Raw genomic sequence first — 21,176 nt, 5'->3', positions numbered from 1 at the left:
CCGGCTCTTAAACAGAGCCTAAGAGGAGCAGAGCCTCCAGCTGCGGAGGCTCTGCTCCTCTTCGGCTCTGTGTAACTTATACAGTGTAAGTTACGCAGAGCCGCCGGAGCCCCGGCGGGGAAGTGCCCGGCTGGGGGCACAGGGTCCGGAGGCATAGGGGCTGCCCAAAGCCCGAGCGCTACCGGCTTCACGGTTTGCTGGGCAGCCTCCAGACCCTGCGCCCCCGGCTGGGCGTTTCCCCTCCCGGGCACCAGCTGCGCTGGGGAAGCGCCGGCTGGGGGCGCAGGGTCTGGGGGCTGCCCGGGAAACCGTGATGCTGGTAGCACTGGGGCAGCCCTTTCCCCCTGGCTGGGAGTGGGAGGGAGGAGGGGGCGGAGTTAGGGTGGGGGAAGGGGTGGAGTTGGGGCGGGGCTAGGGTGGGGAAATGGGCAGGGCCATGGCCCGTGGAGGGTCCTCTTTTTTTATTTATGAGATATGGTAACCCTAGATGAGGGTAATGGACTAAAGAATCTTGGGTCTGAGCCAGGGTGGCTATTCTGATGTGGTTGCCACAGGAAAAGGGTGGGGCCAGTAAGCTGGGAGGGGAGATTGCCACAGGAGGCTCTCAGGGTCAGTAATGGGCAAAGCTTTGACCACTCTGCTCTTTAGAGAACTGGGAGTACATGGCAAAGTGCTGGCTCTATGAAGGAGGTGTTCTCCACTCTGGCCTGCAGATGGCAAGTGAAGAGTGCTCCTGCTTTGTGTCAGGATCAGGGAACTGCTTAAGAAATGCTCTGCCCGTGTCAAGGCTGCTTCCCCACTTTGAACTTTAGGGTACAAATGTGGGGGCCTGCATGAAACTTCTAAGCTTAACTACCAGCTTAGATCTGGTCCGCTGCCACCACTCTCAATGCTAATTCCCTTCCCTGGGTAGCCTTGAGAGACTGTTCACCAATTCCCTGGTGAATACAGATCCAAACCCCTTGGATCTTAAAACAAGGAGAAATTAACCATTCCCCCTCCTCCCTTCCACCAACTCCTGGTGGATCAAGATCCAACCCCCTTGGATCTAAAAACAAGGAAAATCAATCAGATGCTTAAAAAGAAGGCTTTTAATTAAAGAAAAGGTAAAAATCATCTCTGTAAAATCAGGATGGAAAATAACTTTACAGGGTAATCAAACTTAAAGAGCCCAGAGGACCCCCCTCTAGCCTTAGGTTCAAAGTTACAGCAAACAGAGGTAAACACCCTAGTAAAAGATACATTTACAAGTTGAGAAAACAAAGGTAAACTAACACACCTTGCCTGGCTGTTTACTTACAAGTTTGAAATATGAGAGACATGTTCAGAAAGATGCGGAGAGCCTGGATTGCTGTCTGGTCCCTCTTAGTCCCAAGAGCGAACAACCCCCCCAAAAAAAGGCCAAAACAAAACCCCCTTCCCCCCCCCCCCCCCAAGATTTGAAAGTATCTTGTCCCCTTATTGGTCCTTTGGGTCAGGTGTCAGCCAGGTTACCTGAGCTGCTTTTTGGAGTCTCTGGCCAGGAGGGATTTTATAGTACTGTACACAGGAGAGCTGTTACCCTTCCCTTTATAGTTATGACAGCCCGGCAGTGAAATCTTCTCGTTGATAGGAGTTCAAGACTTTAGTATCCCAGAATAGGAAGTTATTAGCGTGCAGAGAGAAAAATCAAACAAGGAGAAAATGAACGGCCTTGTGAAGGCCTGCGTTTAACTTGGACTGCAGTTCCCCTCTTGCTCAGTCCCCAGCAGTGATCACATTCCTGGCATCAGCTTGAGGTTTGGGGGACTTGGAGTTTGAGGGAGTAGCCAAAAAAGAGGGACTAACATGGAAAATGTGCCAGAGAAGGTGAAGGGCAGAACTGCTTCCTTCCAAGCCTACCTACATGTCTTGCTTTGCTGACATATCAATTAGAAAAGGAAAGCAGAATCTGTATTGTCTTTCCTCTAAATGAAATGGATATGCTGGTATCAAGGTTTCTTCCATTCACTAGATCTGGTGAGAGCTTCAGTCTGGTTATGTTACTGAATAGAGCTTTGCCAGTTTGTGTTTACATGACACTGGAGCTCACCAGCTGTTTCTCAGGGTGAATTTTAGCAATCCGATATTTCACATACACACGTCTGGAGATGAATCCCAGAGTGCTCTTTTATGATTACTTCATTGTTCCTTTAGAGCTGGTTCCCAAAGAGGGAAGACTTGAGCTGTCCCGTCCCCCTCCCACCCGCTCCTACTTTGAGGTCCCCCCCATCTCTCTACATAATATAATTAAATGTAATATCCCTGTAGCAGGAAAAAAATCACAGCGGCCCAACACTAGCATTTAATTTCAGAAAGGGGAACTACACAAAAATGAAAAGGTTAGTTCAACAGAAATTAAAGGGTACAGTGCCAAAAGTGAAATCTCTGCAAGCTGCATGGAAACTTTTTAAAGACGCCATAATAGAGGCTCAACTTAAATGTATACCCCAAATTAAAAAACATAGTAAGAGAACCGAAAAAAAGCTATCGTGGCTAAACAACAAAGTAAAAGAAGCAGCGAGAGGCGAAAAGGCATCCTTTAAAAAGTGGAAGTTAAATCCTAGTGAGGAAAATAGAAAGGAGCATAAACACTGGCAACTGAAGTGTAAAAATACAATTAGGAAGGCCAAAAAAGAATTTGAGGAACAGTTAGCCAAATACTCAAAAAGTAATAGTAATTTTTTTTTTTTAGTACATGAGAAGCAGGAAGCCTGCTAAACAACCAGTGGGGCCACTGCATGATTGAGGTGCTAAAGGAACACTCAGGGATAATAAGGCCATTGCAGAGAAACTAAATGAATTCTTTGCATCGGTCTTCACGGCTGAGGATCTGAGAGAGATTCCCAAACCGGATCCATTCTTTTTAGGTGACAGAGCTGAGGAACTGTCCCAGATTGAGGTGTCATTAGAGGAGGTTTTGGAACAAATTGATAAATTAAACAGCAATAAGTTATCAGGACAAGATGGTATTCACCCAAGAGTTCTGAAGGAACTCAAATGTGAAATTGCAGAACTAACAACTGTAGTCTGTAACCTCTCATTTAAATCCGCTTCTGTACCAGATGACTAGAGGATAGCTAATGTGAAGCCAATTTTTAAAAAGGGCTCCAGAGGTGATCCCGGCAATTACAGGCCTGTAAGCCTGACTTCAGTACCAGGCAAATTGGTTGAAACTATAATAAAGAACAATATTGTTAGACATATTGAGGAACATAATTTATTGAGGAAGAGTCAACATGGTTTTAGTAAAGGGAAATCGTGCCTCCCCAATCTACTAGAATTCTTTGAGGGGGTTAACAAGCATGTGGACCAAGGGGATCCAATCGACATGGTGTATTTAGATGTTCAGAAAGTCTTTGACAAGGTCCCTCACCAAAGGCTCTTACGCAAAGTAAGCTGACATGGGTTAAGAGGGAAGGTCCTCTCATGGATTGGTAACTGGTTAAAAGATAGGAAACAAAGGGGAGGTATAACTGGTCAGTTTTCAGAATTGAGAGAGGTAAATAGTGGTGTCCCCCAGGGTCTGATCTGGGACCAGTTCTATTCAATGTATTCATAAATGATCTAGAAAAAGGGGTAAATAGTGAGGTGACAAAATTTGCGGATGGTACAAAATTACTAAAGATAGTTAAGTTCCAGGCAGACTGCAAAGAGCTACAAAAGGATCTCTCAAAACTGGGTGACTGGGCAACAAAATGTCAGATGAAATTTAATGTTGATAAATGGAAAGTAATGCACATTGGAAAGCATAATCCCAACTATACATATAAAATGATGGAGTCTAAATTGGCTGTTGCCACTCAAGAAAAAGATCTTGGAGTCATTGTGGATAGTTCTCTGAAAACATCCACTCAATGTGCAGCGGCAGTCAAAAAAAGCAAACAAAATGCTGGGAATAATTAAGAAAGCGATAGATAATAGGACAGAAAATATCATGTTGCCTCTCTATAAATCCATGGTACGTCCACATCTTGAATACTGCGTGCAGATGTGGTCGCCCCATCTCAAAAAAGATATATTGGAATTGGAAAAGGTTCAGAAAAGGGCAACAAAAATGATTAGGGGTATGGAACGGCTTCCGTATGAGGAGAGATTAATAAGACTGGGACTTTTCAGCTTGGAAAAGAGACGGCTAAGGGGAGATATGATTGAGGCCTATAAAATCATGTCTGGTGTAGAGAAAGTAGATAAGGAAGTGTTGTTTACTACTTCTCATAACACAAGAACTAGGGGTCACCAAATGAAATTAATAGGTAGCAGGTTTAAAACAAATAAAAGAAAGTATTTCTTCACACAACGCACAGTCAACCTGTGGAACTCCTTGCCAGAGGATGTTGTGAAGCCCAAGACCATAACAGGGTTCAAAAAAGAACTAGATAAATTCATGGAGGATAGGTCCATCAATGGCTGTTAGCCAGGCTGGGCAGGGATGGTGTCCTTAGCCTCTGTTTGCCAGAAGCTGGGAATGAGCAACAGGGGATGGATCACTTGATGATTACCTGTTCTGTTCATTCCCTCTGGGGCACCTGGCAGTGGCCACTGTCGGAGGACAGGATACTGTCCTGGATGGACCTTTGGTCTGACCCAGTAGGGCCATTCTTATGTTCTTATTGTTGGTTCTCAAACTGTGATTCACGTCTCTTGGAACTCTGCAGCGTTTTTCCTGGGGGGTTGTACAAGAAAACATTTTGAGAACTTTGCAGATTGGGAAGTTGGGAGAGAAGAGTCCATGGAGGAATCGTTCTCTTGTAAAGGATCAGCAGAATGAGAGAACTGGAGATCCAGTGCCCTGCATCTTATATCTGGATGGCCTCGTCCAAACTCACATGTTCAGTTACTTTTTTTAACTTTTGCTAGTGGCTCCCACTTCTCTCCTCTCTGTTCAGTCTTGCATCTCTGGACTGTTTTCTCATCCTGGATTTTCCATCAGCCCCATCTCAGTGATGCAAATTGAGCTAATTTCTGCCCTCAAACTTTTACCTTCTCAATCATTGTAAATTCCACTTTCCCTCCTGTAACCCCTGTTCAAGAGCATGTTGTCATATTTGTCTTCTTCCACACATCCAGGTTGCCATGGTCAGAAACTGTGGTGGGGGTTGTCAGGCCTAGTGGTTGGGGCTGGAGCAGTCAGGCCTAGTGGTTGGAGCTGGAATTTGGAGTCCAGGGTGGAGTTGAAGCAGGGCGGGAGCAAGGGCAAGGTTGGAGCAGGCTAAGGCTTGAGGAGCCTGATGCTACTCTTAGGCAGAAGCAAGTTCCAAGCCTTGAAGTGAAGCTGAGCAGACTGAATTGCTGTTCCTCCTGGGAGCTTTATGTACATAGTCTGGAGACACAAGACCAGTTTCTGGCTTGTGAATTGGCTGGAGCTTAGCACAGGAGTGACTCATCACCTTACATTAACCCCTCCTTGATGCACTTCCCCAATGTCTTTCGACCCAGCTTGCTGGGTTGCAATCGATGGAATTCATGAAGGAGGATGGGTGCATGTATGTTACTGGCAGCTTCCCGAACAGTCAGCTGGTCCATACCCTTCCCAGTCCACGAGGTACATCAGTCGTCTTCTGAGGAGCCCAGAGTCCAAGATCTGTCTTACCACATATTCTTCCTGCCCCTGAACCAAGATGGGGCATGGACAAGTTTTTGTGCAACTAGGAAAGGAGTTGTCCAAATATTTCTTTAACAAGGAAACATGAAATACTGGATGTATCGTCATGTTACGGGGTAGCTGGAGCTTGAAGGCCTCTGGGTTAATCTGTTGAATGATCTGGAATGGGCCAACGTAATGGTGGTCTAATTTCCTTGAGGGTCGGAAGATGTCCAACTGTTGAGTTGAGAGCCATACTGTGTCTCCGACTGCCATGGGAATATGGTCCCGTCAATGAAAGTCAGCATATTTTTGTAGTTCTCCTTAGCCAAGTTTAAGTGTGATTTTAATTCTTCTTGAATGCAGTGGAGGTGTTGAACCAAATTGGAGGCTGCAGGGACACAGAAGGCTGGTGGTAAAGATGGATGAAATGGGGGCAGAAGCCATAATTGGAATAGAAGAGGTTTTGGAGGGTTGATTTGTGATCAGAATTATTGTAAGCGAACTTGGCGAACGTCAGGAACTGGACCCAGCAATCTTGATGGTAGTTAATGAAGCAGCAAAGATATTGTTCTAGAATTTGGCTTACCTGTTCTGTTCCTCCATTTGTCTGGAGGTAGTAGGCAGAGGAAATGCATGGGGTAATTTTCAGGTGTTTGAACAATTCTCTCCAAAACTGGGAGATAAACTGTGGCCAACATTTGTATGTAATGTCAGTTGGTAACTTGTGGAACTTGAAGATGTGGTCAAAAAATAAGTGAGTGTCGCTTTTGCAGTGGGGATCTTCTGACAAGGCACAAAGTGCGCCATTTTAGTGAGGAGGTCGATGACTATCAGTATAGCTGTGCAGGCCTGTGAAATGGGGAGGTCAGTGATGAAGTCCATCAAGATAGAGGCCCAGGGTTGGGATGGGGTTGGAAGTGGGATCTTCATGGGGGATCTTCATCTGGCAACACACCTCCCAGGAAGTTGTGTAAGATTTGATGGAGGAGAATAGTTTTGGCCAAAAGTAGCAGGAGATCAGCTTTGCTGTCTTCCAGTACCCGAAGTGACTTGCCAGAGGGGAATAGTGGCCTAGCTGGAGTACAGCTAGATGGGGTCGTCTGTTGGTGACATAAGGGCAATCCTTCAACCAGAGTTCTTCATTTTTGATCAAGAAGTTTGGGTCAGAATTGACTGATGTCCATGTCACTGCAAGCGGATCATTGGGCAATGTGGACTTCACAAGAGCCAAAAGATTGGTATGTCCAACACATTTATAAAATGGCAGGGCTTCAATACAGTGGCAGATTTGGGACGGTTATCTCTCTTATCTAGGTTTTCGCCCTTGTGAGATAATGCATCAGGTTTGCCATTTTGGGTACTGGGTTGGTAGGCCAGAGTGAAGTTAAATCTAGAGAAGAAGAGGGACCAATGTATCTGACATTGGTTGAGGGTTGTGAGCTTTTGGAAATGTTCCAGGTTTTGTCTGTGGACACCTGGACTGGAAAGCGTGCACATTCTAGGTGGTGGCATGACTCCTGAAATGCAGTCTTGATGGCTAATAACTCCTTATTGTAGATTTCATAATTTTGTTCCTTGGGTGTCAGCTTCCTAGAATACAAGGAACAATGGAGGAGTAATTCAAGGGTCCATGATGCTGAGATAATACAGCTCCAATCATGTAACTGGAGGCATCTGTTTCAATGACAAAGGGTTTAGATGGATCCAGGTATATTAGGATGGGGGCAGAAGTAAACGCTTTCTTCACCTGATCAAAACCCATTTGGGCTTCTAGAGTTCAGCTGAAAGCAGATTTCTTCCATAACAGCTGAGTAGGTGGAAATATCAATTGTGAGATAACTTGGATGAATCATCTAGAGAAGCTGGCAAGCACTAAGAAGCACTGAACATCGCAGATGTTCTTGGGGATTGTCCAACTCAAAACTGCAGAGATCTTTTTGACATCCAAACTTATTCTGCTGGGAGAGATGCAATGTTCCCTCTAATTTTTTCCATCCATGTGCGGAATACATTTAGTTACGTGCACTGAGGTAATGTGCAGGTGTGATCCACGAGTAGAAACAAAAAAACAAGACATAATATATGTTTTCAAAAAGTTACCATAGGGGATAATTATTCCAGCCAGGAGAGGTTAGGCATTTTAAAACTCACTAGTCAAAGAATTAAATTTTAGTGTAAGACAGAAATAAAAATGATGAAATGCATTGACCAATCAAAAACCTAAAATAACACACTTGGAAAGAATAAAATGACAGAGAATATATGTGCATTGCAGGAAGTACCAAGAAATAACAATAACACACGTATGTCTTGGGAGGTGAGTGTAAAAGACTGTGTGTGTGTGTGTGAGAGACACACACACACACACACACTGTGCTGGCTGCTAGGAAGTTTCTGAGAGATGCCGTGCACTACCTCTTTGAGGCACTCACTGAAAGTTCTCCTGCTCCTGAGCCCTGTCCCCCCGCCCTTGCTCTGGGGAGATGAGGGAAGTCTCTGAGACCATGCGCTGTCTCTAAGGCTCTCACTTACTACCCGGAAGGTTCATTCAGATCTCAGACCACAGCGGCTCTCTCCTGCTCCCAGTCCTGAGCCCTATCCCCTCTCCCCTGCTCTGCAGAGATGGGGTTTCAGGGGCAGGGGAAAGGGGTGATATCAGCACCTCTCCTCTCCCCTCCGCTCTGCACAGCTAGCAGGAGGGGCTCTGGAGCAATGTGGCTGCAAAGCGGGTGGCAAGGGGCACCTGAACACGCTGCTGGATGTGCGCAGCTCTGCTAATTAGCATAGAGGAAACGAGAGATGGTATACCTAGGGCTGTCGATGAATCGCAGTTAATTCATGTGATTTAACTAAAGAAAATTAATCGCGATTAATTGCAGTTTTAATGACACTGTTAAACAGAAAATACCAATTGAAATTTATTAAATATTTTGGATGTTTTTCTACTTTTTCATATATATTGTATTCTGTGTTGTAATTGTATATTATTTTTTATTACAAATATTTGCACTGTAAAAATGATAAACAAAATAAATAGTATTTTTCAATTCACCTCATACAAGTATTGTAGTGCAGTCTTTGTCCTGAAAGTGCAACTTACAAATGTAGATTTTTGTTTTGTTACATAACTGTGCTCAAAAACAAAACAGTCCACTCAGTGCTACTTCTTGTTCAGCCAATTGCTAAGACAAACAAGTTTGTTTACATTTATAGGCCCTAATACTGCCCTCTTTTTATTTACAAAGTCACCAGAAAGTGAGAATAGGCATTTGCATGACACTTATGTAGCCAGCATTGCAAGATATTTACATGCCAGATATGCTAAACATTTGTATGTCCCTTCATGCTTGGGCCACCATTCTAGAGGACATGCTTCAAAGCTGATGGCGCTTGTTTAAAAAAAAATGCATTAATTAAATTTGTGACTGAACTCCTTCGGGAAGATTGTATATCCTCTGCTCTGTTTTACCAGCATTCTGCCATATACTTCATGTTATAGTCTCGGTTGATGACCCAGCACATGTTGTTCATTTTAAGAACACTTTCACTGCAGATTTGACAAAATGCAAAGGAGGTACCAATGTGAGATTTCTAAAGATAGCTACAGCACTCGACCCAAGGTTTAAGAATCTGAAGTGCCTTCCAAAATGTGAAAGGGACGAGGTATGCAGCATGCTTTCAGAAGTTTTAAAAAAGCAACACTCCAATGGAGAAACTACAGAACCCGAGCCACCAAAAAAAAAAAAAATCAACCTTCTGCTGGTGGTGACTCAGATAATGAAAATGAACATGTGTCAGTCCGCACTGCTTTGGATTGTTATTGAGCAGAACCCATCATCAGCATGGACACATGTCCCCTGGAATGGTGGTTGAAGCATGAAGGGACATATGAATCTTTAGTGCATCTGGCACATAAATTTCTTGCGATGTCGGCTACAGCAGTGCCATGAGAAAGCAGGTGACAGTGTAAACAAGAAGTGGGCAGGATTATCTCCTGCAAACGTAAACAAACTTGTTTGAGCGATTGGCTGAACAAGAAGTAGGACTGAGTGGACTTGCAGGCTCTGAAATTTTACATTGTTTTATTTTTGAATGCAGTTTTGGTACATAATTCTACATTTGTAAGTTCAACTTTCATGATAAAAAGGTTGCACTACAGTACTTGTATTAGGTGAATTAAAAAATACTATTTCTTGTTTTTTTTTTACAGTGTATATTTATTTTTGATTGCAAATATTTGAAGTGAGCACTGTGCACTTTGTTGTAATTGAAATCAGTATATTTGAAAATATAGAAAACATCCAAAAATATTTAAATAAATGGTATTCTATTATTGTTTAACAGTGTGATTAATTGCGATTAATTTTTTTAATTGACAGCCCTAAGTATAACCCAAGAAGTTCATAGAGGTGCAATCAAATTCACATTTTTCAGGTTTCCCATACAGACCGTGTGCTTGGAGAAGTTCACGTAGTAACTGTTGGGTTCTCTAAAAAAAAAAAAAAAAAAAAAAAAGGATGTCTAGATAAATTATGATAAACTGGTTCAGAACATCTCTGAAGATGTAATTGACCACGTGCTGGAATGTGGCAGGGGTATTGGAGAGACCAAAAGGCATGACAGGGTATTCAAAATGTCAATACCAGGTATGAAAAGCTGTTTTCCATTCATCGCTCTCTCGGATGTGGACTAGATTATAGGTGCCACGTAGGTCGAGTTTAATGAAAATTTTAGCTGGGCTGACTCTATAGTGGTTCATTGATCAATGGGAAAGGATATTTATTTTTGATGGTGATACTGGTGAGCACTCAATAGTCTACGCAGAGGTGCAGGGTGCCATCTTTTGAAGGTGGGATTGGCCATTGTCCTTGGCTGTTAGGATACACACAGGTAGCAAAGGAGTTCTGTTTGGGGAATCCAATCCTGTCATTCTGTCTGGTTGCGTTCCCTCTAAGGAGACTGAACCTGCCCATTTTCCCAGACCAGCCCTGAGACAGGACTTGAGGGGACACTTGGTGGCAAAGTGGCCTCGTTCCCCACAATACAGGCAGAGGTAATTCAGATGACGATATTCCTTCTCTCGATCTGAGAGGCGCCGTCTTGTCAGGTCTACCTGCGTGGGTTCGGGTTCAGCAATTGCCTGTGTGTGTGTGGCAGGAATGGGACAAGACTAGGCAGGGACCGAGTGTGTACCTTCCTTCTTTCCTGGCATCACTCAAACGGTTGTCAATTTGGATACATAGCTTCATGTAGGGCAGCAGTGCTGTGGAGGTATCAACCCGGGCCAGTTTGTCTTTAATCTCATCGGTCAGGCCTAGATAGAAATGATAAATCTGTGCTGATTCATTCCAGGCCATGTCTGAGACCAGATGACGGAAGTGGGTGGCATAGGTTGCAACAGGACGGGGGCCTTGTTTGAGTGACTGTAGGGTAACTTTGGTAGAGCAGGCACAGTGTGGGTCATCAAACATGAATGAAAAGACACAAACGAATTCATCAAAGTCATTGAGAATCGGGTCTCCTTGCCCAATCCAGTGCTTTGCCTGTCAATAGGCTGGTGATGATCCCTACCTTGGTCTGGTTGTTTGGGTACATGGGTGGGCCCAACAGAACAGCAGATGACATTGACTGAGGAACCCTCAAAATGTCTGATGGGTTCCCGTCAAATTTCTCTGATAGTGGGATCTTTGGGCCTGGACTTTGGGCTGTTGTGCCTGATGGCACGAGGGGACCTGGGACCTGCGAACATAAGAAGGCATTTTTGCGTTGTAGCTAGGCCACTTGGTTCTGGAGACCTTGAACTAGTTCTGCCATATCAGTGGCAGGATTGCCTGGAGACTTCATTTTAATTGTATGGGGTACCTACTGGCATAGGAGATCCATCTTGGCCACTGAGCCCAACTGGGTCTGCTCAAATTGTCAGAAACTGGAATGGGGATGGTCAGGCCTAGTGGTTGGAGCTGGAATCAGGAGTCCAGGGCAGCAGCAAGAGCAGGGCTGGAGCAGGAGTAGGTACAGAGAGAGAATAAGAGCAAGGCTAGAGCAGGCTAAGGCTTGAGGAGTCTTGCCACTGTCAGGCAGGAGCGAGTTCCAAGCCCTGGAGTGACATTGAGCAGACTAAGGACATGTCTACACTACAAAATTAAGTCAACGTACAGCCACCACAGTAATTAAAGTGGCGTTTCACATCCTCACTGTGCTGCTTCTGTTGGCAGTGTATGTCCTCATCCGGAGCGCTTCCACTGATTTAACTGTGTGGGGCATTGTGAGACACTGGCAGTGGCTCCAGCTGTTAGCCCTGTGCAGGGATGACAAACAGGCGATGTATGTAACGCGTCGCCCTACTACATCGACCAAAGTGCTACGCCTCTTGTGGAGGTGGCATTATTGTGTCGATGTAGTGGGTGACTTACATCGGTGGGAGCTCCATTTTACAGAATTAGGTCGACATAAGCTGCCTTACATCAACCTAATTTGGTAGTGTAGACCAGGCCTGAGTTGCTTTTCCTCCTGTGAGGTTTATATATACCTGGTCTGGGAACCACAAGACCAGTTCCTGCTTGTTGATTGTCTGGAACATAACTACAACGTTAAGTGAGGAGATACTGTATTTAAAAGTCGTTTCAAAATCTGGCTCAGTTTCTTAGTGTAGATGGGGCCTGTGTGCGCTGTGATGTAGAAACATGCCAGCCATCAAACCTCCTTTTGCAAGCTTCGTATTCAGTGAATTACCAATCTCTCTTCTAAATTGTCAGACCAGTTAATCTCTAATTTAGCTTGTTTTAGGATATGGGTTAGTATATGTTGAAATGTTCTCTAGGGCAGTGTTTCTCAATGACTGGTCCATGGACTGACACCAGTCCCTGAGATCTCCCTGACACAGTTTAGAAAGGCAGAAAGCCAGTGCCTAGTATCAAAAAGGTTGAGAAACGCTGCTCTAGGGTAGGTACCTCAAAGGTGCAGCACATCACCCAAATTGCCACAGTAAGGCTACACATTTTGATTGGGTTGTGATTTTAAATAGTTTACATTATTTTTATTACATTAGAACCTCCATTTTACAAACAGTGATTTTTGAGCACCATATGGGCCATTTTTCTTGACTTGGGGTGGGAGAAAGTCACCTAAGAAGTGATATTGATGAAGAGCAAGTCAACATCCCTTCACATTGCAATGGCTGTCACTTTGCAGTGGTTTTGAAGAACAAGGAGAAAGCAGTGCAGTGCACCATACCTGTTGTAACTTTGAGATGTTCCGTTTTATGAACGTCTCAATTCCCAGTTAGTTTATATAATAGGATTTCTACTGTGCAGATCTTTTCTGTCTGCCTTTAAATTCACTGTTATGATGGGTTTTTTTGAGAGGAATATTTTATTTTAATATTTAAGATTATTTATAGCAAGACATTAGTTTTATATTGTCTTGTTTTGTATAGGTACATGTCTGTGACAGGACGTTGCTGGGGAAGCCTCCATCAGCTCCTGCTACTTCAGCCCCAATCAGGGGAATAGATTGGGGCTGGGTAAATAGCCTAGGTTTGCCTAATCACTGACTGCACCTGCCAGCCTCATTAGGTAGGAGCTGTAAGGCTTGGAGGAAGTGAGTAGAAGGCGGGGCGGAGACCACGAGAGTCGGGAGGCTCAGGGAGATTAGGAGCCTGCTACTCTGTTGGTGACCAGGCCTGTTAGGCCAAGGCACTGTAAATAGCCTGTATATAGTAGGACACTGGTGGTGGAAAACAGACACAAATAAAGGGCCTGGGTGTTGCACCAGCGTGGAGTGTCCCTGAGTTTGTGAGGAGCGGGGCCAAGGGGTTGGATACGCAAGGGCACGCCATGCAGCCCATTATAATGTCTTATTCCAGAATTAACAATATTCATCAATGTGTTGTATATTGGCCATATATCATTACCATTTCTCCTCTCCCCCAATTATTTAAACACAAATGTAATATGATTAATATAAATGGTTAAATATATATTTATTTTCATTGTGGGAACCTAAATGTTCCCCCAGTGAGGCAGGAGTGCACAGTGTCAGCAGAAGAAAGAGAGAGCTAGAGGAGGAGTGGTTATGTAATTCAGGTGTCCTCTGTGTATATCCTTCTTGACTATCCTATAACTATAGGATTACCATGTCTATATCAAAGCATCTCTGTGATTTCAGTATTTCTATTATATTGTTTTTGTGTGCAATGTATACTTTTACTTTTATCCATTTAAAAAAAAAATCTCTTGCGCTGTTTTCATAATGTTTGTCTTCCACTACAAGATATTGTATTAATAGTTTTTTCCAGTGAGCTATAATAGTAATCGTCTGGGTCCACAAATTTAAGTTTGCCTTTTTTGGTATAAAGAGCAAGAGCAAAACTAGCTTCTTTACTCCCAGTTTGAGTCCTTTTAACATGCAGTTTCTCAGTACAGTATGTGTCTTGAAGTCCTGTTGAGTTCTATCTCTAATATTTTTTCTTCTTTCAGGATGGTTTTCAATTTTTTTTACCATCCAGAGTTCCCAACCTGGCTATTTTGCATTTCATATAGATATCCGGGGTAATATATATTTTGTTATATAGAGATGGAGAGACATACTTTATAGTATGTTATATAGTACTGAACTTGCACTAATTGATTAGTGTTAGAGCCAGTACTTATAATTTGCATTATCTGATTCCATTTGCAGTGGTGTTATAGCTGTGTTGGTCCCAGGATATTAGAAAGACAAGGTGGGTGAGATGTATCTTTTATTGGACCAGCTTCTGTTGGTGAAAGAGACAAGCTTCCAAGCTACACACAGTTCTTCCGTTCTGGACTTGTGTAGCTTGAAAGCTTCTCTCTTTCACCAACAGAAGTTGGTCCATTAAAAGATATTACCTCACCAACCTTTTCTATTATTTTATTCCATTCTTTTGCTGCTGTTTCATATTTACAGTCTATTTTCCATAACAGCTTTATGCAGTTTGTTTTTAAAAAACAGTCATGAGGTTATACATTCCAGCAGTAATCTTGATTGCTGAAACTTCAAGCACGTGTATACAATTTTCTAATACTGATAGCTTTAGTTCTTTTCTTCCCTGGAAGTTGTTAAAGTTAAGCAATCTGTATCAACTCATATTATGCTTTATTTTATTTTTTTAATATATCACTTACATCTGTTTTAAGGGTTGTCCATCCTAATGAAATCCTTCCACTTATCAGAGTGACATTTGCCCCAACATTTAAAAACTTCCTTATTCTACCTCTGTTTGAAGGCACTGTTTTTTGTTTTCAATATTACCAAGATCTGCTCTTTTTGTTTGGTCAAGTGCCTTACATACACTCAATTAGTAAGTGCATTTTTAATTAATAGGTGATATTTCATGGGTGCTGGAATTTTGGGGTATGAATCCAATATACAATTATATAAAGAGATTGGGTTTGTCAGTTTCTTTTCTCTCTGTATCCATGATGGATTTTCTCTATTAGACTGGTATTGAAATGGATTTCTAATTTGTGCAGACCTATAGTATGCCTTGAATGATGATGGATGATGTCTTTCACTTACTGATGACTTCTGTGTCACCCTGTTTTAGTTCATGCCCATGGATCTCCAGTACACTTTAAGAGAGTTTCATAGCCCTGAGAGGCAGCATGGTCTGGTAGCTACATCAAGAGACTTGAGTTTTGTTCCTGGCTCTCTTCTGACTTGCTGAGACTTTAGGCAGGTCATGGGTTGCTTTTCTCCCTAATCTTTAAAATGGAGATAATACTAACTTTGTGAAGCACTTGGATATACTTGGACGGAAGATACTATACAAGTGCAAACTATTATTGCTCCCAGCACAGGAGTATGATTTATACTGATTTATCTATGTTTTTTTTGCAGTTGGAGTGCCTCAAACTTATTGCCTCTCAGAAATTCACAGACAAGCGCATTGGGTACTTAGGTGCCATGCTGCTACTGGATGAGAGACAGGATGTCCATCTTCTCATGACCAACTGCATCAAGAAGTAAGACTACCCTCTCCTTCCCCATCAACAAATGTGTGTAGGGATTCAGAACCACAGTTAGGCTCCTGATAATAACTTTTTGGACGCCTCAATTCTCCACTGGCATTTAGTTTGAAAAGGGGGAACTTCAGTCTAGAAATCCCTAATGCCACTAGCAGTGCCCTGGCCATGTTTGAGTCACCTTACGTGTTTGCTTGCTGCTAAGCTCCAGGCTGCTATGGCCCTAAAAAGGTTTTGAAACTTGGTGCGTAAGCAGAGAGCCACCGAATGCGTGAAACTTCCGTGTCTTGGGCATTTACTTGGTGATGGTGTGTGATTAGTGGCTGAGAGAATGGACCATCCTGTCATTAAAACTTTCCTTAAAAGAAAAGGAAGCTAATATGGTTGTAATGGGCTTTCTGTAGCTGGTGGAACAGCTTCTAGAGATGCTGAGGGGGCAGTTACCTTCTCATCTTGCAGCAGAGCAAGCCCTGATTGAATAATTAAGGGTAGCACGAAATCACTTGGGGCTCATCCACACCATACATATGACTGAATTCAGAGGATCTGGTTATAACACAGCTGCAATATGTAGTGTAGACTGGACCTTAGGCTAAAGCCCTGAGCAGTGCTGCAGCCATCTTTTACTGGTCCCCTGACTCAATTGTATTTATAAATATAGGTGATAAGTTGTGTGACTCTAGCTCTACTCTGTTCTGAGAGTTTGGCCTGGTTGGGTGTGGTGTTGTGATGGGGCACTGGTTGACTGCAAGGGCAAGGCAGCACCTTTCTGGGATGTGGTGTTCAGCTGGTTTGGAATCTCCCTGAGCTGTGAACAGTAACAGACAGGAAACTGTGAGGCTTCCATAAGGATGTTATTGAAGGCGAGTAGGTTTGAATGGAGAGCAAGGTGTAGAAAATCAGTGTTTTCTTTTTGATGAGGCCTCCTTTTTCAGGGTGGGGAAGGGGGGAAGCCAGTCACGGGAGCTGGGAGATTAAGATTTATTTTTTTTATTTAGATTTCTCAGATACTCTAGGCACAAATCACAGGTGAGTATCTGAGAAATCTAAATAAAAAATTAAATCTCAGTCTCCCAGTTTCCACTGACTGACTTCACTGCTGCCATTGCCTGTCCCCCAAAAGGGGATCCCATCAACAGGAGAACATTGATTTCCTACATCTTGTTCTGAATTCAGATGTGAATATCTCTGTTGTACCAAGTGGTGGGGTGAGCAAAGGAGTTTTGAACTGAAGACCCTTCACTGAAAATGTCTTGCCTCCAGCTAGCCCCCTTCCACTTACATTAGGATCCCCAAAGAAGTCTAATTTTAGGGGAACAGGTACTGGGAGTTAAGTTGGGAATTGTGCATACAGCTGGTTTACATAACCTGGCATTTTTCTGACTATTATCTTTGTCTCCTCACCTTCCTCTTTCTGCTACCCCACCGCTTTGTCCTGTTTTAATCTAGACTGTAAGTTACTCAATGTGTCAACTGTCTTTCAGTGTTATGTAGGGTTTATAGTGAGACCAGATCTTGGCTGGAGACCCCAGTAGCTGCTGTGATACAAAAATTAAAAATAATTAATACACAAATCTTTGTGGAGGAGTTGTTGCCCATAGCACATACCTGACAAATTTGTAAAAACAAGGAAATGAGCAGTTAAGCCACGTAGCAGCACATACCCTATATCCCATCCTCAACCTTATCATTACCATAACTACTGGACACCACATGCCACGAACTTAACCCTGCCTTCCTTTTGCTTTTCTGCACATGTTCCTTTACCGGATTGTTTCCACCACTTTTTATGGGTGTTTGGTGTAGTAGTTCGTTGTGTTGGGAGTTTGGTGAAGATAGGAGTGCAGATAGGTGGTTAAGACAGTGATGGAAGCCGGGCATCCCTAAGGGAGCAGAGTTAAGGTTGCAGCAACATGGTCTGTGATGTCCAGGAGTTGTGGTAATGTAGGTGAAGGAGAGCAGGGTATGTTGTAGTAAGTGGCTTACCTTTTCACTTCCTTGCTTTTGTGGGTGTCAGGCATGCTTTGTGTGCAGCAACCCTAACTGCTTCACTACAGTGTGTGTGTTGAGGTTTTTATACTTACCTGGGGGTATGGGTTGGATGAGTGTGGAGGGGGTGGTAGGGAGTGAACACGAAGGGGGCAAAAGTACAGTTGCTGATAGAGAATATTTTATGCAGAGTTTTGTGTGCTTCTGGGACCCATCAGTCAGGTTTGTGTACCACCCCCACAGCTCCTCCAATCAGGCGTGTGTGCACAATGCATAAACTTTTCAGTGGTATCATGAATAGCTGCTTAAAAATTCCTGTCAATCTAAATAGTTTAAAACAGCTTTATCTGTTGTAGGAGATCAAGTCAGCAGACACCGCTCACCTTTTGAATGAATAAACAATATTTTTAAGATTGGTGATTGATCTATGAAAAGTACCTGACAAGGGGGAAAAAATCAGACAGAGCCCAAATTCAGAGGTTTCCCATTATAAATGTGTTCAGAGAAATCAAACTACACAGAAAATCCAAAGGGCATGGAAACTGTTTGTGAAATATCTTGCTGATAAATTCCTGTTGTTCTCTGAGAATAGTTGGTTTATGTCCTATTTTAAGCCCATTTTGGAACACAACCTTAATTATAAAGTCACTACCAGACACCTCTGTAATGCAGAGACCTTCATCAAACTGCTTTTGCCATTATTCTTTCTCATAGCTGGATCCCTGCACTTAGTCTCTGAACATCAGTAGATCTGGTTTTCTTAATTTGTTTTTATGTTAGCATTTTTCCAGGGTGCAGCAACATCTTTTTCTTGTCCTGGGCACTTGACTATCATTCACACTACTTCCTCTAGCCAAGATAATGTCATCTAGTAGATTTTAGGGGGAATCTGAGGAAATGTAGTAACATCCCATCTTTCCACAATTACAGGGCCAGCTGAGAGGAAAACAGAGCAGGGAATTTTATTTCCTATGTGGTCTCTGCCATTTGAGTCCCAGACACGTTTGAGATCTGACTCTGACTTGGTTTTCAAACTGTTGTCTGTCAGGCCTCCAAGAGGCATTGCTATTTTCAAAACATTGTAAAACAAAGTAATTTAAAAGTAAGCGATAACTAAACACCCCTCCCTAAATGTGCATTATTGATCAATAGCAGGCAGACCTATGATTACAAGTATTAACTTGTATTCCATATGGTTATCTAGGATTATCCAGTGACATAAGTGATCACATTGGTAATATCCAGGAATGATATCCAGTGTGCAAAGAGTTCCTGGGCAGCGGGTGGGGAGCGCGTGTTGTGTTGTGTGGAAAAGTCCTTTTAGGTGACAGATGAGGAAGATTGTTGTAGCCTGCTGCACTGGGAAAGGCTTATTTATTGACTACTTCATGTCCAGATTAAGGGATTTTAGTTCTTGAATGCCAAATAGTCTGTAAAACAAGTTCTCATAATTCCACTGTTCTCTCTTGCTATTCCATGTGCTACGTACACCTCTACCCTGATATAACACGACCCGATATAACATGAATTCGGATATAACATGGTACAGCAGTGCTCCGGGGGGGCGGGGCTGCACACTCCAGTGGATCAAAGCAAGTTCGCTATAACGTGGTAAGATTTTTTAGCTCCCGAGGACAGCGTTATATCGAGGTAGAGGTGCACATGTTTTCAGGGCATCTCCAGTCCACCAGGGAGTCTGTAAACTGCAGAGGCTCACCTTTTCTTCTTTTTAAACTTGGTCTTTAGGCAGGCCCTGCTGGGTGCATGACTCATCCTGCAATAAAACCAGGTACTTTTCGGGTGTCTAGGGACTAAACTATCCTGTGCTGTTCGCTCCTTTCTCCAGGTAGTAGCTCTGCGTCCTTTTCAGGTAGTTTCCTAGGAGGGGTGAGATGGGGAGAAGGGATGAGACAGTAGCAACTGAGGCTTCCTGTAGGCAAGAAGCTGCTGCGAATTCAAACATTAATAGCCACTTAAGGTTCCTGTGGGCTGGAGTTTGGGAGACAGGAGCATCTTTGCTCCCATCAAGAACCTGAGGCAGTTTTGGTTGTGGAGGAAGCTGTGGCAAAAACATTTCTCTTGTTCAGTGGGAGACAGATGGGGTGAAAGTGTTTCCATATTGTCACTTATCTCCCCTCACCTCCTCCAAGAATCTGTGCCAGGCTTGAGAGAAACTACAGTGAAGTTGTCCATCAGCACCATGAGTGGTGGGTGGACCCCCTCTTTGGGGAGGCTAGCCCCCCCGGTCCCACCCCTTCTGCCTGACGCTCCAATCCCACCCCCCAGAGCTCCCAGTCCCTTCTCTCTACCCCCGCCCCGCAGCAGGAGCCCCAACCCCCCCACCCTCTCATGGCTGGAGGAGCCCCGGGCCAGCCTGAGCTGCTGCTGGAGAATGGGAAACGCACTGCGCCTCCCCTCCTGAAAAAGCGACAGAGTCCTGTGGCACCTTATAGACTAACAGACGTATTGGAGCATGAGCTTTCGTTGGACGCCTCCGACGAAGTGGGTATTCACCCACGAAAGCTTATGCTCCAATACGTCTGTTAGTCTATAAGGTGCCATGGGACACTTTGCTGCTTTTACAGATCCAGACTAACATGGCTACCCCTCTGATACTTGACTCCCTCCTGAGACCCCGAGCTGTCTGGCAGGAAAAGCAAAAGCTCTTCCCAAAGAATGCTCGGCTTTTACATGTGCCATGCAGGTTCCGGGGCAGCTGAGGAGACGGTATCTGCTACTCAGCTTCCTGAGTTCATCAGTAATCTCTCTGGAGTCCAGTGTCGCTGCTTTTCCAGCTACATCCCTGAATGTACTCCATGAACCAGGCAAAGGTGGAGATGGGGATTAACCTGCTTGTGGGAGAAGTGCTAGATTGGGCCTCCCCTCTGTTAGCCCAGTACTCTCCAACTGGGATGACTCCTGTGGGAATTCTCAGCCATTTTTGATGACCACCCATGCCACGTGCACTTGGCATAGGCCGCCCTCTGGAAGCTTAGACAAGGCAAGGGCCCGCCACTTCTAACGCCGCCCATTTCTGATGACTGGTAGCTAATGTCTAGTGGAATATGGCAGTGCAACTGTGCCAGTTCCAAGAGGTAGAAGACAAGCTAGTTCATGTAGAGAAACCTACCTGACTCAACACCTTCATTGATCTTCTCCTTTGTATTGACACCTGGGTGTGCAAGTGAGAGGAGGAGATGAAGGGAGCCCAACACAGCTATGCCCACCCACTGTGCACAGGCCCGAGGAATCAGGTCTTGAACTGATGTAGATGGATCTGGGTCACAAATGTTTGATCATGGAGGTAAAGGAAAGCCAGCAACTTAAGCTTTGTTTCTACTGAAGAACATTGGGACCCTCACTTGCACTCAATTCCCCTGCAATTAGCCAGGATCAACTTTGGTGCCACAGATAGTTTTATACATGCAACGGTGGTCCAGACTCTACAAATTCTCCTTCAGCCCAAACCTTCACTGGACCTGGTAGCCACAATTGATGGGTTACCCTGTCATCCGGTCCAGGAACCCAGAAAACTGTTCTTTTCGAGGTTGGCGTGGGAGATTGCTGCAAGTTACAACATTTTGGGTTCCGTTCGC

General features: G+C 43.9%; 1 protein-coding gene across 2 annotated transcripts in view; it reads left to right on the top strand.

Annotated features, from left to right (window-relative positions):
* The window catches only part of AP1G1 (adaptor related protein complex 1 subunit gamma 1), a 72,173-nt gene that overhangs the window by 2,716 nt on the left and 48,281 nt on the right, over nt 1–21,176 (top strand). For both annotated transcript variants that reach the window (XM_034788373.1, XM_034788372.1), the window contains exon 2: nt 15,467–15,591. In XM_034788373.1, the coding sequence (XP_034644264.1) occupies nt 15,467–15,591 (125 nt within the window). The remainder of the gene's footprint in view (nt 1–15,466; nt 15,592–21,176) is intronic.

Source organism: Trachemys scripta, chromosome 13, assembly GCF_013100865.1.
Source record: "Trachemys scripta elegans isolate TJP31775 chromosome 13, CAS_Tse_1.0, whole genome shotgun sequence".
In the NCBI taxonomy this organism is placed as follows: Eukaryota; Metazoa; Chordata; order Testudines; family Emydidae; genus Trachemys; species Trachemys scripta.
The sequence above is the reverse complement of the archived record's forward strand: the minus strand, read 5'-3'. Positions and strand labels throughout refer to the sequence as shown.